This window comes from Rhinatrema bivittatum, chromosome 8 (assembly GCF_901001135.1).
Source record: "Rhinatrema bivittatum chromosome 8, aRhiBiv1.1, whole genome shotgun sequence".
Lineage (NCBI taxonomy): Eukaryota > Metazoa > Chordata > Amphibia > Gymnophiona > Rhinatrematidae > Rhinatrema > Rhinatrema bivittatum.
Window position 1 is genome coordinate 225,185,946 of NC_042622.1, and position 17,013 is coordinate 225,202,958.

At 48.0% G+C, this 17,013-nt stretch overlaps 1 protein-coding gene across 2 annotated transcripts in view; it reads right to left on the reverse strand.

The window, feature by feature from the left end:
- Positions 1-17,013, reverse strand: part of USHBP1 (USH1 protein network component harmonin binding protein 1) — a 132,524-nt gene that overhangs the window by 61,862 nt on the left and 53,649 nt on the right. For both annotated transcript variants that reach the window (XM_029613775.1, XM_029613774.1), the window contains exons 8-12: positions 15,092-15,232; positions 9,908-10,008; positions 8,031-8,172; positions 5,226-5,496; positions 4,400-4,618 (exon numbers count right to left, since the gene is read on the reverse strand). In XM_029613775.1, the coding sequence (XP_029469635.1) occupies positions 4,400-4,618; positions 5,226-5,496; positions 8,031-8,172; positions 9,908-10,008; positions 15,092-15,232 (874 nt within the window). The remainder of the gene's footprint in view (positions 1-4,399; positions 4,619-5,225; positions 5,497-8,030; positions 8,173-9,907; positions 10,009-15,091; positions 15,233-17,013) is intronic.

The following is a 17,013-nucleotide window of genomic DNA, read 5'->3' on the forward strand; positions in this document are numbered from 1 at the left end:
GGTCCAGTATGGGCCAGAATGTTTCCTCTTTCTTGGGCACGATAAAATAGATGGAATAGTGCCCAGAATTTTGTTGGTGCATGGGCACTGGTGTTATTGCCTTTAGGGCGAGAAGTTTTGATAGTGTAGTTTCCACTGCCTTCCTCTTGGAGGGGTCATGGCACGGAGAAATCACAAACTTGTCCGGGGGAATGCTGTGGAAGTCCAGGTAGTATCCCTCTCGAATGATGGATAGGACCTAATTGTCTGACATTATTTCGACCCATCTTTGGTAGAATAGGGCAAGTCTGCCCCCTATGATCTCTTTCTGTAGATGGGTCTGCTGATTCTCATTGCATGTTGCGGCTGGGGCCTGGTCCCAAGCCGGCTCCTCTTTTGTTGTGTCTGTTCCGAAAGGACTGCCCCTTGCCGGCAGGGCAGGGGGCTTGGTAAGTGTTTTTGTATGGTCTTTAATGCTAGGATCCTCTGCCCTTGGGTGCCCGGGGAGAGGAGTGTTGGTTCCTCTTGTTCCTGTCCTCCGGTAGACGGGGTACTGGGGACTTGCTGGGTCTAATGCCTCTATTGGCGTAGTTGCATCCCTGGCCATAGCCAGGCAGGCGCGTGATACCATGGCGCAGCAGGCAGTGATCTGTAAGGTCATATACATTGTAAGACTGCTTGAAGATGGATTCCTGCCGTCTGTCATTGGCATCCTTGAGTGAAGCTCCTCCCTTGACTGGTATGGTAGTGCGCTTTGTGGTGGCGCAGACCAGGGCGTCGACCTTGGGAAACCTCAGGAGTTCCTTTGTTGCGGGGTCCAAGGGGTAGAGAGCTTCTAGGGCTCAACCTCCCTTAAAAGTGGCCTCTGGAGCGTCCCATTCCAAGTCGATCAGTTGTTGTACAGCCTGTAGCATAGGGAAATGGCGTGAGGTCTGGCAGAACCCGGCCAGGAAGGGGCTCGCCTTGGACTCTGCTGTGTTGCATGTGTCCGGGATGGCCAATGCCTTCAGACTCGTGGCTACGAGATCTGATAATTCGTCTTTTGGGAAGAAGCACATCATGGTGCAATACGGTTCCGTTCCTGGAGGGAGTTCCCCCTCTTTCAGGGGTTCTTATTCCTCCTCCGAGTCATCTGTGTCCCCTAAGGGGAGGTATTTGTCCATGGGAGGCTCATCTGGTGGAGGCCGGGAGGGGCCTGGGAGGTTCTGGACCACTGGCGGTGGTTGTGGTAGTGCCGCTGGTGACCCTGTCTGTGTGTGGATGTAGGATTGCAGCTCAGCGAATAATCCCGCCCAGGTGAAGTTGCCTGGGACTGCATTGGGTCCGACGGCGCTCTCTGAGGGCCCCCACTATGGAGGGGCCGAGACGGGAATAGAGAGGTCCTGGGTACTCTCGCTAGTGGATACGGAGTCCTCTACAGGCTGAGGGGGACCTTGTCTCGGCTTCCCCCGAGCTTTTTCGCATAGCAGGCACAGGGTGGAGGTCACCTCGGGCTGCGCCTCTCTCAGGTGGCATGCCGGGCAGAGGACTGTAGCTTTAGCTGTCTTGGACAGCGGTGCCATGATTTGCGATTGTATCCTGTACAGGTGTGCGTGCCGGGAGGCCTGGTTATGTGTTCCGGGTGCGCCTATGTTGTGCGCGTAGGAACGGAAGACGCACGCTTGACTGAGCGTGCGGACCTAGTTGTGCGCTTGGCACCCCTGGGCGAGCTGTTGTGCGCCCGACCCCGATGTGCACGTCGCTGTGCACACAGCGTAGATGCACGCGCTGCTATGCGCACAAATACTTTGTGCGCCTGGCTGGCCGCTGTGTGCACAGCTCAGTTGTGCGGACGATGAGGCGATTGGGGGGGGGGGGAAGGCGCCGGCGACCACGTGGTAAGATGGCAGCCCCCCCAGGGGGTCTCCACATGGGAGGACCTTCTTGCCGGATTGGGATCTAGCCCGGATGGGGCTGCTGAACGCGAATGTACAGACGCCGGAGGGACAATCTGTGCGGCTGTCCGAGCCTTGGAGACCGGAGACTTAGAGAAGTTTTCTACCTTACCTTGTCTCAGTGCTTTCCGGTCCTCTGCCGGGCGGTCTCCGGCTGCAAGGGGAGAGGGAATTACCTTCACCGCCGCGCTCGGTTCTGCACCCGCTGCCTCTCAGCCGCTCCCTTTTCAGGGGCTAAGTCCAAGCCGGATCGGCTACCAGACCGAGGCTGCCTCTCAGCCGCTCCCTTTCCCGGGGGCTAAGTCCACGCCGGGACCGAGGCTTACTTCTGAGGGATCTCGGAAATCACCTCAGGAAATCTTGACTGGGGGAGGGACCCTTAGGTATCACCGCAGGAGTACGGGGCTCATTTTTTTAGTAATGGATAGAAGCTGCCTTCTATCCATTACTAATCTACTCAACAGCTTAAACTTGGTCCTCAATGCCTCAAAGACAGAGCTTCTCCTCATCTCTTCCAATGAAAACAATCTTCCTCCAACTTCACCACACAATGCTCACTTCACCTGTACGCACGTTAGAGACCTTGGGGCAATAATAGACAATCGTCTAAACCTTAAAAAAATGGTCAACACAACTACCAAAGACAGCTTCTTCAGACTACAGGTTTTGAAATGACTAAGACCACTCCTATTTTTTCAAGACTTCAGGACTGTCCTCCAGGCTCTTCTGTTCGCCAAAATAGATTACTGCAGTGCCCTCTTTCTAGGCCTCCCCAAATCCACCACCAAACCACTGCAGATGTTACAAAATGCGGCAGCGAGACTGCTGACCAACACCAGCCGCGGTGAACACATCTCACCCATCCTCAGAAATCTACATTGGTTACCAGTAAATTTCAGAATCCTGTACAAATCTATTACCCTAATACATAAAACCATTCATCAGCAACTCCAACTCGACCTGGAAATCCCTTTCAAACTCCACTCCTCTAACAGACCAACGAGAGATATCCACAAAGGCACTCTGAAATTTCCCCCGACTAAAGCCACACGCCTCGCTACGACCAAAGACAGAGCTTTTTCAATAGCAGGCCCATCTATCTGGAATAACATCCCAGCAAATCTCAGATTGGAACCCTGCCTCTTAACCTTCAGAAAAAGACTAAAGACGTGGCTCTTTCACCAAGCCTTCCCAGATCCACCGGATAATCACTAGTTTGAGCCACACTTCTTACAAGGTCTTTTGACACACTTCCTCCTGAACAATGGACACTGGCACCTCCAGGTTAAAGCATATGCTCTAACCCGTTAATTTATTCGTATCACGTTATATTTATTCTACCTGCCTTTATCTTCCTTCCAGCTTGTCTTCAAGCCTCCAAGTTTTTTCCATTCCTTGTTGATTGTAACTTTGACTTATTCCTTTTTCCTTTGTTATCTATTATTAACCAGAATTGTTACCTTAGTTTTCCCTTGTTAAAATGTAAACCGATCCGATATGGTTATCTACTATGAAGGTCGGTATAAAAAACTGTTAAATAAATAAATAAATAAATTTTGGAGGTAAGGTTTTCTTTGTTTTTTCTTTAAATTTGGAGTTTGGTTTTCTAACGCTGTGCAAGCGTGTGTGAAGTCCCGAACTGCTATGGAGATGGAAAAAACTGGAGAGCAAAGCCTCGTGCACGGGTATATATAGTGCTGACGTCAGATTGAAATCTGACTCCGTCTCCAACTGCTATCAGGAGCACACTATACTCATTGGTCCTGAGTCCATCTGCTACACGCTAGGAAATGGCTTTTTACCTTCCTCCTTGACTTCAGTAGTAAAGAAGGCTTAAGAACTAAAGAAATGCCATAATGAGTTAGGCCAGAGAGCCATCAAGCTCAGCATGTGATCTCCACCAGTGGCTAATCCAGGTTACAAGTGCCCAGTAGGATCCCAAAGAATAGGTCCAGTCTTTCTGGCTCATAACCAGGATAAGCAGTGGCTTTCCCAAGCCTACATGGTTAATAGAATGTGTTCAGCAGTTATATCATGTGGGACATAGCACAGTTACAGCAAATATACAAAAGTGACCCCCAACTCCAACATTGCTCTCTGCTTCAATGGTAGGGGGAAATGTGGAAAAGAGGATTTACATTCAGACAACATCCAACAAAAGATTGATCTGTGCAGTCGGGGTAAACAAGCATCGGGGTAACTTGCTTGATACGGCGGTTACTACCCTTAACCATTAAGCCTTATGATTTACCATTGATGCAACTCCAACATTACTCTCTGCATCAATGGCAGGGGGTGGCAGGAAATTCAAATCAATCAGTTACCAATAAGGTGAAACAAATAAGTATGGGAAAATAAGTGTGGGAGCTTGCTGGGTAGACTGGATGGGCCGTTTGGTCTTTTTCTGCCGTCGTTTCTATGTTTCTATGATGGCGCTGGGGTTGATCACTCATCTTAACAGGAGGAAGAGGACCAGGGTTACTTACTGTCATGCTGCTGCTGTTGCTGCTGCTGTCCTCAGTGCTACTCTCAGAACTCACGTTCAGTGTAGGTTTCCCTATCCATTCCTCCAGCTCCCACTGCAGGTGCTGAATCAGGAGAAGATATGCACCTTCCTGAATACCATGCATCAACATCTGCAGTTCCAAGACTCGTTTCTCCTTCTCTGCAAGGTGCAGCCGAGTCTTCATTTCAGACATATCCTCCTAAAGTTATGGAGACACCATCATTCTTACCATGTATGCTGTGAGGTCTGCGAGACATATCACAGTTTTCTGGGCGTTCTGTGAGGGCTCTGAGACACTATCACTCTTCTCAGGCATTCTATGAGAGAACTCTTCTCGGGCATTCTGTGAGAGCCCTGAAACACTATCATTCTTACCAAGCGTTATATGAGAGGCCTGAGGCACCAGCACTCTTACCAGGCATTCTTTGAGAGACCTGAAACATCAGTACACATTCTAGGCATTCTGTGAAAGCCCTGCGACACCATTATTCTTACCAGGCATGTTGCAAGAATCCTGAGACATCGGCATTCTTACCAGAAATTATGTGAGAGTCCTGAGACACTAACATTCTTTACTAAGCTTTCTGTGAGGACCCTGAGACACCAGCACTCCTAACCAAGCTTTCTGTAAGGGCCCTGAAACACCAGCACTTCACATTCATCTGACAATTGACCTATAGCATGGATGGAAACAATGTGGGTACCCTCCATAAACTCATTCATGCAATGGTAAGCAGAGTTCCTATGTGCAAGAGAGTGCTTGAGAAACAAGGCAGGCCTCCATAAACCTGTTCCCACTGTCATACCCTGGTGGCCAATAAATCCTTCTGCAGTAGAGTTCTGTCCAGTTTGGGCTTCTCTGTCATGCCAGGCAGAATGTCAAGAGCAGCCTCAGTGGCATCATCAACCTTGGCCCTGATGACATCAGTAAGATGTGCCACCTCAGGGGAGTGACAGGCTTCATCAGCACTCAGAGGTACCAGGGTGACTGTGACTGAAGCTCGATCCTCTTTTAACTTTTGGATATATTCTTTCAGAAGCTCCTCATCCTCATTGCTCAGAACCACCGGACTCCAGCTGTAGGAATCAGAACCAAAAGAGACATGAAATCCCTTCCCAAACACACATTACAACCAGGGACTGGAATTAAGAGTAATCTGGAAGCTGAAAGATTTGGGAATTAGTCTAAGGGTAGTAATGTATGGCTTGTAACTAAAGCACTACACACACACATTAGTCCATGTGGTTCAGATCTTACTGAGCCTAATTAGATTCCTTCCACAGGTCAAATCCCAGTAGGCACCAGACTGTCCTGCATGTGCAGCAGGCCCGGATTTAGGCATAGGCAACATAGCCATCTGCCTAGGGCCCCATGTTTTGAAGGTGTCAAATATCCAGAGTAAAAAGAAGCCTGCTTCTGCTTTCATTAGGTCCATAGCTTCAAAAGGACACTGCTGCGGCACTCTGCCTGTGGGTGCCAAAATCTGAAATCCAGCCCTGATGTGCAGTGATATTTGGCCTTGCCATCACAGGACCTCAGTTTAATGTCTCATGCAAAGGACACCAATCTGAGGGTACTGGGTCAGAGAGAAGAATGCCACCTAACACCATGCTGGGACACTGGCTCAGAAGGGAGACTGCCTCCTAATACCATACTTGGGGTACTGGGTCAGTAATGGTTGTGAGGGTACAGTGCCCTCTAACACCACACGCGGGTCTGTAGTGACTCTGAGGGAATAGCACTCCCTACTGAACCCTTAACATTGCTACCGGTACTCGCAGCATTCTGGCTTCTGTGACAGCAAATAGATCTCCATTTCTCCTTCCAGTGACAGTCACACTGCAAACCTGAGATTTCTTTGGTAGCTGCTCTGTAACTTCTTGGCAAGATCTGCTCAGATCTCTGCTTATAAGATGGAGCATGCTTTTGATAAGATCCTAGTGACCTAGTCTCTTGAGATGCCCTAACCTTCAGAGAAGCTTAGTTCAAACATAAGTGCCTAGCTTCCAGCCTTAGGTACAGAAATCTGAAACTCCGGCATGTAAGGAATCTTCAAAAACCCAAGTTTTGTGCTCCTACGTTCATGAGTAAATCCGTTTTCAATCTGATTTATGGGGATAAAAAGAAGTCTTACTTGCATTAATTGGTTGTCTGACCACTATCCACCCTCAATGTGGCTAAACGAAGAATGTACCCACGGCAAACTTCACGGTGAAAACCCATGCACACACTTTTGCCTTGAGAATGGCCCTATTAGTTATGCCTGCGCGATTAGCCGCATGTGTGCTCAGGCCAGGGGAGGAAACTAACACACATACATTTTGCATTTTCATATCTTCCCACATACACATACACAAAGAAATCTCCCCACAAATAAAGCAGGTGCAAGTAACCACACAGACTTTGTACCCACAGCAAACTTCACGGTGAAAGCCCATGCACACTTTTGCCTTGAGAACTGGTGCAAAGCTCGCGGGTAACATGTGGGGCTCCAAATTCAATGATATTAGCCAAATAACTTGTGAGCTATCTGACTAAATACCAACTTTTGAATAATTTCGTCACTTATCCAGCTAAATTTTCGCCTGATAGCTCATTATTAGCATATTTATTACTCGTCTCCCCAATTTAAAAAAAATCACCCAAAGTGGCATACAAAAAACATGCGTAATTCATACAAACAATAAAGCACAACATAAAAACAATTAAACATATAATAAAACAATTCCAATTATTATCATATTCTGCTCTGTTCCCACAACCTCTCTTTCATCTCCTACTAACCATTGAATACATTTGTGAAAACCACTATGTTTTTACTTTTCTCAGGTCAAATAATTCCCTTCTAAAATTTAGCAGATAATGTAGGGCATATCTGGCTAACTCTGATGTTCAAAATTAGACAGCTAACTCTGGTCGTTCCTTAGAGTGGTCCTAAAGTTAGCTGGATAAAGGTATTTGGCTATCTTTCAGAGAGTCAGGTATACTCAGTGGTGCTGCTGCGCTGCTGAATATCCCAACAAAATTAGCTGGATAAGTTTATCTGGCTAACTTTTTCAAGCCTGCTAGCAGCTGAATATTACCCCCATAGTCTTTTGTCCCAATGCAAACAATTTGACAGTTACCCTCTTTTTCCCTTAAATTTAGGTGACCAGCTAAGTAGGCATCTTGGAAGCGTGGTTTCAGTTTAGACACAAGTGGGTTTATTTTCAGTCATTTACTGTACCAGTGTGCATTTAAACAAATATCCAGCTGGAGGTTTAAACCTCTAATAGTGATTGAAACCTTGCCCAAGTAGTCCTATGCACAAACTTCTTGTGTGTGCGTCTGAATTCACTTTTAGGGATCCATCTTCCAACAGCCCGTGTAATTTTAAAGTTCATGGAGCTGCTTTTAACGCACGCACTTTTACACAAAGTTTCAAAGAGAAACTACCTGCGTTGTTTCTTCTTGAAAACGGGGCAAGCGCACAGCACGCATGCCGAAAGCACCTGTGTATTTTGAACCTGCTATTTGTATGGGTAACTGTTTAGCTACTCAGGTAAATCACGTGAAATCTGCCCTGTAAATGTTCACATGGCATCAGGCTCATTATCGGGTGCGCAAATACCTGCACGAGGAGCCTGCTTCTGAGTCAGTCGTTCCTCCTTCCTCGGGATCCACCCTGTCCATGGCCTTCTTAGCCTCCAGAAGCACCAGTTTCTCTGTACCATCCAAGCCCCATGGGGCAGTTTGCCACTTCTGAGCGCCTCCTAGAGCAAAGCATATGTCACACACCAGTGATTTCTAAACACTGCCCGGACGGGCGGATATAACGAGGCTTCAGCCCAAATCCAGAGGGCTGCCTTGCAGGAGGAGTTAAAGGACCCTATTCTGTTTTTGCCAGATTGCTAAAGCATAGCTAGACCACACATGTCAAACGCCTTCTCCCTCCTTTTGAAATGGCTTCTTAGAGAAGCGATGTGTATAATATAAAGCCAAATTCATTGGTTTGCCCAAAGAGCACTGCATTCCCCCCCCCCCCCCCCCCCCCCATCTTTTCAGACACTGGACAAAATTCCATGTTACTTACGGGCTGATATAGTACAGTGCGCTCCGGTGGAGCACACTATTAACCGGCATTTGGACGCGCGTTTGTGACGCGCTAGCTTTACCCCTTATTCAGTAAGGGGTAATAGCGTACCGAAAACACGCGTCCAACCCCCCCCCCCCCCCCCCCCGAAACTAATAGCGTTTGCAACATGCAAATGCATGTTGATGGCCCTATTAGTTATTCCCGCGCGATTCAGTAAGTAAAATGTGCAGCCAAGCCGCACATTTTACTTCAGAAATTAGCGCGTTAATTTCTCTCGGCACCCTCCGACTTAATATCATGGCGATATTAAGTCGGAGGTCCCAAAAGTTTAAAAAAGTAAAAAATTTAAAAAAAAATTTGAAATCGGCCCACGGCTCGAAAACCGGACGCTCAATTTTGCCCACTGACAGCCGCCGCTCCTGTCAAAAAAGAGGTGCTAGGGACGCACTAGTGTCCCTAGCACTTCTTTTTCCCGCAGGCCCTAATTTAAATAAATTAATTTACTGAATCGTGCGCACAGGAGAGTGGCCTGTGCGCCCGCTCTCCCGCGATTTTTACTGTATAGGCCCGTTAGTAACTTAGGCTTAAGGCTTAAACCTCACCTCAGGCTTGGTTCTTCCAGAGCTGCACCAGAAGCACCTGATCCTCCCTAAAAACTCCATGCATTATGTGGACAGAAATACAATTGGGGAAAAGGGGCACAAATTTGTTGCAACGTACAGCACGTTATGTGTAAGCTGAAATCTTTGAGCTCGATATTCAAAGGCTTTGTCTGCGTAACGTTTGGAGTTACCCAAACAAAATCTGAGATTTCAGAATTCCCTCCACTCCCTGGCTAAGTCCTTATTTACCTGGGTATAACAAGGCAGCGCTTCCAGGGCGGGGCTAAACTTTAGCCTGTAAGGGTAGATTAGATATTCAGTGCTCCCCAGCTAATTTTAGCCAGGTAAGTCTGGTCAGAGAAACGGCTGCCCCAAAGTCACTTAGGTAACATTAGCTGGGTACATTTGATGGGATATTTGTCCAGGTGTGTTGTACTGAATATCCGGTAAACTTACCTGGGTAACTTTCCCACTCACTAGCCCACTGAATATCAACCTATTTCTCTTTACAAACTTGTTTTTTTTCATTGAATATTAATATTAATCAACAATCTATAACAATAATCAGTGTTTCCATTGCAATCTCATATTCAACCCCTTTGTTTTGAAAATTTTATCACTGCAATTATTGCAAGCCATCCTGGGTGATAGCTGGAAAGATGGTACACAAACTGTGTCAAATAAATAAATATCCGCACTAAGACTCCTACTCCAGCTGAGCCTGCTGAAAACTGCACAAAACCTACTGTGGGACTTTTATTCCCTTTCGCCCTCTCCTTCAAAGCGACTCCAACCTGGGTAAGCTCTCACCTGGGTAACCATTGTCCTTCCCTAAGACCTGCTCCAGCAGCAGTTTCTGCTTCCAGTCAGCCTGCATCAAGAGCATAGCATAGGCCTCCATGCATCGCTCACTGCCGAGAGAAGCAAACACACAGGGTACATTTTCACAAGGATTATTTAGCTAACTGGTTAAACATTTTTCTTCTTCCCTACTTAACCAGTTAAATTTGTTTTCATAAAATTGTAAGGTCCACAAATTTAGCCAGTTCTCACAGGACAAGCAGGATGGTAGTCCTCACATATGGGTGACATCACAGGATGGAGCCCTGTATGGAAAACTTTTCTGTCAAAGTTTCTACAAAGCTTTGACTGACACTGGCACACTGAGGGGTAGATTTTAAAAGTCCTGCGCGCATAAATCCTGCCGGATTTACACGTGCAAGGCACTCGCGCGCCGGTGCGCCTATTTTGCATAGGCCGCTGGCGCGCACAAAGCCCCGGGATGCACGTAAGTCCCGGGGCTTGCTAAAATGGGCGGTCCTGGGGGCGTGTCTGCGGTCCGGGGATGTGTCCGGGAGCGTGTCTGCGGTCTGGGGTGGTCTAAGGGCGTGGCCGAGTGCCCCGACACAGCGGCCTGTGTCGGGGCCTGGCCAGCCGGCGTGTGCAAGTTACGCCTGCCAGCGGCAGGCATAACTCCATCGAACAAGGTGGGGGGGGGGGATTTAGGTAGGGCCAGGGGCTGGGTTAGATAGGGGAAGGGAGGGAAAGGTGGGGGGAACAAAAAAAGTTCCCTCCGAGGCCGCTCCAATTTCGGAGCGGCCTCGGAGGGAACGGAGGCAGGCTGCATGGCTCGGCGCGGGCAGGCTGCCAATTTTGGGCAGCCTTGCGCACGCCAACCCTGGATTTTAAAAGATACGCGCGTAGCCGCATGTCACTACGCTGATGCCGTCAGTGCTTCCGTCACTGTCATCATTGCTCTGCCCGAGTCATCGATGTTTTTTCATGTATATATTTTTGACGATATCCTCAAGGCCGCTTCGGCCACCATCGACATCGTCAATACCGACATAGCACCGCCACGTAATGCCCTCGCCTGAACACAGTGCTCCATGCTTTGGGTTCTTATTAAAGCCCCATATTAGCCTACGACACTACATAGTGCCAGGAGCAGTGCAGGCATGCTGACAGTCTGTCATCAGTCGCCATCCAAGACAGCAAGGGCATCCATCTCAGCACTGGGGAAAGACCAGGCCGAGCACCATGGCATGCATCGTCACCGACACGGTGACCATCCGCCACCGACGCCATCCAGCACATTGGTGCTATCCTTCTCGATGCTGGACAATGCTCGGGCCGAGCAACATCACCACTGCCATCGACACTGTTCCGCACAGTATTGGCAGTCCTTGGTGCTCCAGAAACACCGGAACGAGTTCTGAAGAATTCTGCACTGGTGTCACGAGACATTGAGCTGCTGTGACGAGGGCCGGGTCCACGAGCTATTAATTGGCTCCCCTGTCCCCGAGGCGTGCCCCACCGACATCGGTGCGGGATTGTGGCCCTCCACTAATTACGGTGGTAGCGCCAGCCACGCTCAGCCTGTCTCCTCTATACCTGCGCCACCATACCAGGCATCAGAGTTGAGACGGGCATCTACTCCCTCGATGTCTCTTGAAATCCATGGAGCCAGCAAGCTTCACCGGCTCATCCTTCGGCGATCCACGTCGGATGGTAAGTACCCACTTCTGCGGCATTCCCATTGAGATGTGTTCTCTAATTCGAGCCACATGGTTCAAAAAGTTCTAGGTCATGTACCTTCCAAGAACCGTATTAGTGTCACATATCGCTATGCCAGCTATGTCAGCCACAATAGCAAGAGAACCTCTCTATCTTTTCTTTGGGATTGCATCATGACATCCTCCCATTTTGAGCAACGAGGCTCTGTAATGGTTAATGCTCTGGCTTCTGGTTCCTGATTCAGAACCAAAGTTCCAGGTGCATTCACTGATCTGCTAAACACGAGATCCAGCAAATACTGCCTCAAGTGCAAGTCCACCTCGAAGCCTGATGACAGGTCTCGGTGTCTCCTTGTACAGCACACAGAAATGCGGGTAAGACTTTACTGCTCACGCTCCAGTGGGAGGTTACATGATATCCAGAGTACATCAGCCCCTCCAGTTGGACACCTCCTGGTGTCCCAACTGGCCGGATATCAGAGCGGCCACCCCACTTTGTACCAAGGTTCCCGGTACACTTCCCCAGACGCTACAAAGCGCAGGAGGGAGGGGGGTTGGGGAGTTTTAATTTCACTATTCTTTCTTTCAACAGAAAGTAGTTACTCTCCGCCCATCCTGGACCTCAGAAATACCAACTTTCTTCAGAAGGCACAGGTAAAATGGTATCTCTCGTCACCATGCTTCCATATCACAGTAAGTACATTACCTCTAATCTTTCTATGTGAGTCAACAATATTACAATCCCAAGCTCTAGCTTCGGCAACTGGGGTATTTCATTGAATCACTATCGGTGACTGCTCTTTCTCTACGGAGTGCAACATCATTCACACTTTCCTTGCATGGACAGCTGCATAACGACAGTCAGTCCACGCAAGGAGCTCTAACTTCTACATGACTCATTATAAATTACTACCTGGGATTACTGTCACTGCCATAAATCCCTTATACAACACTTCTGGACACCACAGTCACAATGATCTTCCTGTCCAGCAACCGCGCAGACATTCTAATAAGTTCTTACATGTCCCTGCGTGCATATTCCATAACCTCAGCCCCTCAATTCTTCATTGTCGGGCCATAGGGTTTTTTCACTATGCACTGTCCTCATAGATCCAAAACTGCTATGGGTTAGATTCAGTGAAATTCCATTATCAGTGGGTCTAAGCTGTTCAACCGCTTTCGTCCCTCATCTATATTGCAGATCTAGAACCAAAATCTAGTCTGCTTCTCCTCATGCTCGCATTTTCTCAGGGTTGTCGAGTTTGACCAAAAATCTTCTCTACCCTTGGCCCTTGCTCACTCCATGCATCCTCGGGCCACTTATCTAAGAGATTTACTAAACGCACTAGCAGACCTTCTCCATGTAGGTTTCTATCCTCTCGAATGGTCTCAGACTACATGTGTAGCGGGAAAATCTTCTAACGCTGAAGTCAACCGAACTTGCCCTCTGTGTCCAAATCGAACCATACGGTGCACAGATTCTACTCCCTACACATGTTTCCAATGCATTCCCATAGACGCCTTTCTTCCATCAAGGGCCTCTTAAATGTGTCTCTTCTGCTGCCTCTCATAGCCAGCATTCTTCTAATGTTGAACCGGGACAGGGTTCACTGTTCCTCAGACCCACATCCTGGCCGAGACCAGTATGCTTCCCATACTTCTCAATCTATCACACCAGTAACCAATTCGCCTTCTCACAAGTCAGTCTCAAATCGTAGACTCACTGATGTTCTCAGGTACTGGTAGCGTCACAAAACCTTCCACACATAAATCCTAACATTCAAAATGGCATGATTTACCACATGACGCATACAAAAGGGTATTACCCTTTTTCTTCTTTCTACACCACTCTTTTTCTCTTCCTCCCTTGGATTCTGCTCCCCAGACATCCTCCACATAGATACACCTCTGTTCCAATTGATGTATCATTTGGGAGTGGGGATACCCGATTAACGGTAAACCTATATCTTATCCTTATAAGTCTCATACGTTCTCCGAGCCTTTCCATTCTTCTCATTTCACAATTTGACATGGGAAATTCTTTCCCTCATAAATGTCATTTCTGCCAAGTGAGTTACACACCTTGTTACATACTCATCCGACCCTGTGTTCCTCCGTGACCGAGTGGTTTTACGTATTCAACTTCATATCCTTCTTAAGGTGAGATGCAACATCTCACCTTACTCAAAATATACTCTGCCCATTTTTCCCCAACACCTCTCTCTCACCAAAGCAAAAGGGTTTTTCCACTCCTTGGACAGTAGTAGTGCACTTGCATTCTATCTAGATCGCACTGCATTCCATAGGAATTCCACCTAACTCTTTCCTTCTGTGGCAAGAGTCAAGCTGCGAGTTCCAATGGGCAAACAGACCTATTCCTCCTAATTGACGGTCTGTATCTCTTTCCTACCAACAAGCAGCCATTTCACTACAACACTGTGTGTAACCACACTCTGTTGCGTCCGTTCCAGCCTCAATAGCTTCCCCTCGGCCGCTGCTGCTTGTACATATTTATCAGGCTGCAACCTGGAACTCTCTCCATACCTTCGCACCCATTATTGCTTAGATACGACTAGCCAGCATGCTCCATGTTTGGCCAGTCCGTCTACTCTTATTCTTTTCGGGTTACCTACCCAACATCCTTCCACCAACCCGTTACAGGTTTCAGGATGCCCTCCGTTCCAAATTCCACCCCCGTCATTGCGCCTTTCACGTGACTTGGGTGCATTTGGTGCGCTCTCGGGCATTCTGAGCTCGGTACTCACCCATATGTGAGGACTACCATCTTGCTTGTCCTGTGAGAAAGCAAGTGTTGCTTACCTGTAACAGGTGTTCTCACAGGACAGCAGAATGTTAGTCCTCACGAAACCCACCCGCCACCCCGCAGAGTTGGGTCTGTATACGTTTTTACTTTTATTTTAGTTTTGCTTGCGCTTTTAGCTATAAGACGAGACTGAGGGAGATACCTGTGGCTCACAGAGATAATAGCAGGCTGAGCATGCTCAGTGTATTCAGTGTGCCAGTGACAGTCAAAGCTTTGTAGAAACTTTGACAGAAAAGTTTTCCGTACAGGGCTCCATCCTGTGATGTCACCCATATGTAAGTACTAACATCCTGCTGTCCTGTGAGAAAACCTGTTACAGGTAAGCAACACTTGCTTTACCAAATAGGTGGCTCTGTAGGCACTACCAGAGGATCAGAGTGGATTTTCAATGCTAACAGCTAAATTTATCCACACAGCTCTGGTTGCCCAATAGCAGTCCTAAATCTAGCCAGACAAGTTTTGTCTGGCTAATCTTAAGGAACTTTTTAGCTGCAAACTTAGCCAGTTATGTTTGGCTGAAAATTTAGCTCCAGATAAGTGAATACAATTAGCCGATTATCTTATCCACTCATGTCAGTAACAGTAACAGGTCATTCCTGGCCTGCCCTGTACCACTTTCCAGATGTGTGGCCAGTGTACACCTCTGAACCTTACCTGCACTTCAGGGCCAGATGCAGTGCGGTGCTCTTGGATTCTTGCTTCGCCAGATGCATACTCAGCCTCTCTGAGTCACTTTTGCATTCTTCTAGGGTCACTGCCAGTAAATCGTTCAGGATCAGCAACTTATCAAGGTACCTGCAGCACAGCAAATGGCAAAGGGAGCAGGATCAGGAGTTCAGGAGTACAGGGTGGGGAAGTGTCATGGAATACCAGCCTCTTCTGGCTCATTCACTATCTTTCTTTATTTATAGCTGGGAAAGGAGGGAGTGGAATGAGGCTATGTAGAGGTCAAATTTTAAAAGCCATTTATCTGGGTAAATTGACTAGTCTAAAAATTACCTTCCCTCAGGCTGCAAAGAATTACAATTAGGCTTCCATAGCATGCACACTTTTAGCTAGACTGCGAGGAGGCATTCCCAGGGGAAAGACATGACATTGCAACAAAATACACGAGCTATTTTACCCCACTCTGTGGCCTGCACAAAAGAGCAGGTGCAAGATATACAGATGCTTTTGGGATTCACAATTTTTCATTGTTTGTTTTTGGAAATTAGCATAAAGTATGTACCGGGTATTGCATAACCTTTGCCTCTCTCGCCCACCAGTGCCCACTGGCTTATCCTGCTAATATAATTTTTGTACCATTTTGTAGGCCATTCAATTTGCAATATATATTTTTTTAATTTGACAATTTTTATTAAAGACAAAGTTTAAACAATATTATTTTGTATCATTGGTTTGTATCACGATATGACCTTTGTACAATGACAATGATCATGATAACAACCATAAGCCTAAAACTGTCTTTAATATCCATCATGTTTATTATTATAACCATCCACCCCCACACATCTGTTACCCCCCATCCCCTCAAATATCAAACAAACAAACTAGACCAGAGATCAGCTAAAGAAGATATTCCAGTATTAACCTGGTTTCAGTTCACAAAATGAAAAAAAATAAATGTAGGGAGATATCCAGGAGCATAGATACTGTTGCGTGTCCTGTCCATGCTAGGTCTGCGCCTGGGCCTGCTCACCTTGCTCCTGCACTAGCGGGTCCCGGGCCGTCCTCTCCCGCTGCCACTGCCAGCACCGCCCGTCCGCGGCGTTCCGTGGCGGCATCTCTAAGGCCCTCCACATCAGGCCTAGCTCCACGCTGGGGCGCGGCGTCCTCTCCAGTGTCGGCCCCGCCCCTAGGTGCGTGCACGTGCGGGGACCGCCAGGCCCTTTAAAGGGCCAAGGGCGGGAACCAGCTCCGCGGCGCAGCCTAATGATATCACCTGATCTTAGTATGAAAGTGAGGCCCTGGCCCCCAGGACCTCGCCTTGGCAATCGGATCGACACCGTGGTGTAGTAAGCTTGCCTATCCTGAGTTCCAAGTGTCTCCTTGTTCCAGTGTCTCCTTGTTCCTGAGTCTCCGTGTGTTCCTGTATCCTTACTCAGATAGTACCTCCTCGGACTGATCCCTGGTAATGACCTCTGCCTGCCTGACCATTCTCTTCATCTGCTGCCTGGAACTGACCACTGCCTGCCTGACTATTCTCTTAGTCTGCTGCCTGGAACTGACCTCTGCCTGCCTGACTATTCTCTTCGTCTGCTGCCTGGAACTGACCACTGCCTGCCTGACATTCTCTTCATCTGCTGCCTGGAACCATCCCTCGCTTGCCTTGACTATGCTCGGACTGACCTTGGTATTTGACCCCTGCTTTGGCTGACCATGTCTGGACTGATACTCTGGCTCTGACCTTTGCACTTCACTCAGACACTCTCTTCTGGCCTACTGTGGCTACCAGACCAACCTGCTTGGAATCCACCTGTGGCCTTCACCTGACTAGACCTGCAAATGCTGCCTGCCTTGCCCGGAGAACCTTCCTGAACTGTTACCTCCCTGAGGTGTCGGGAGCTTCCAGTTTG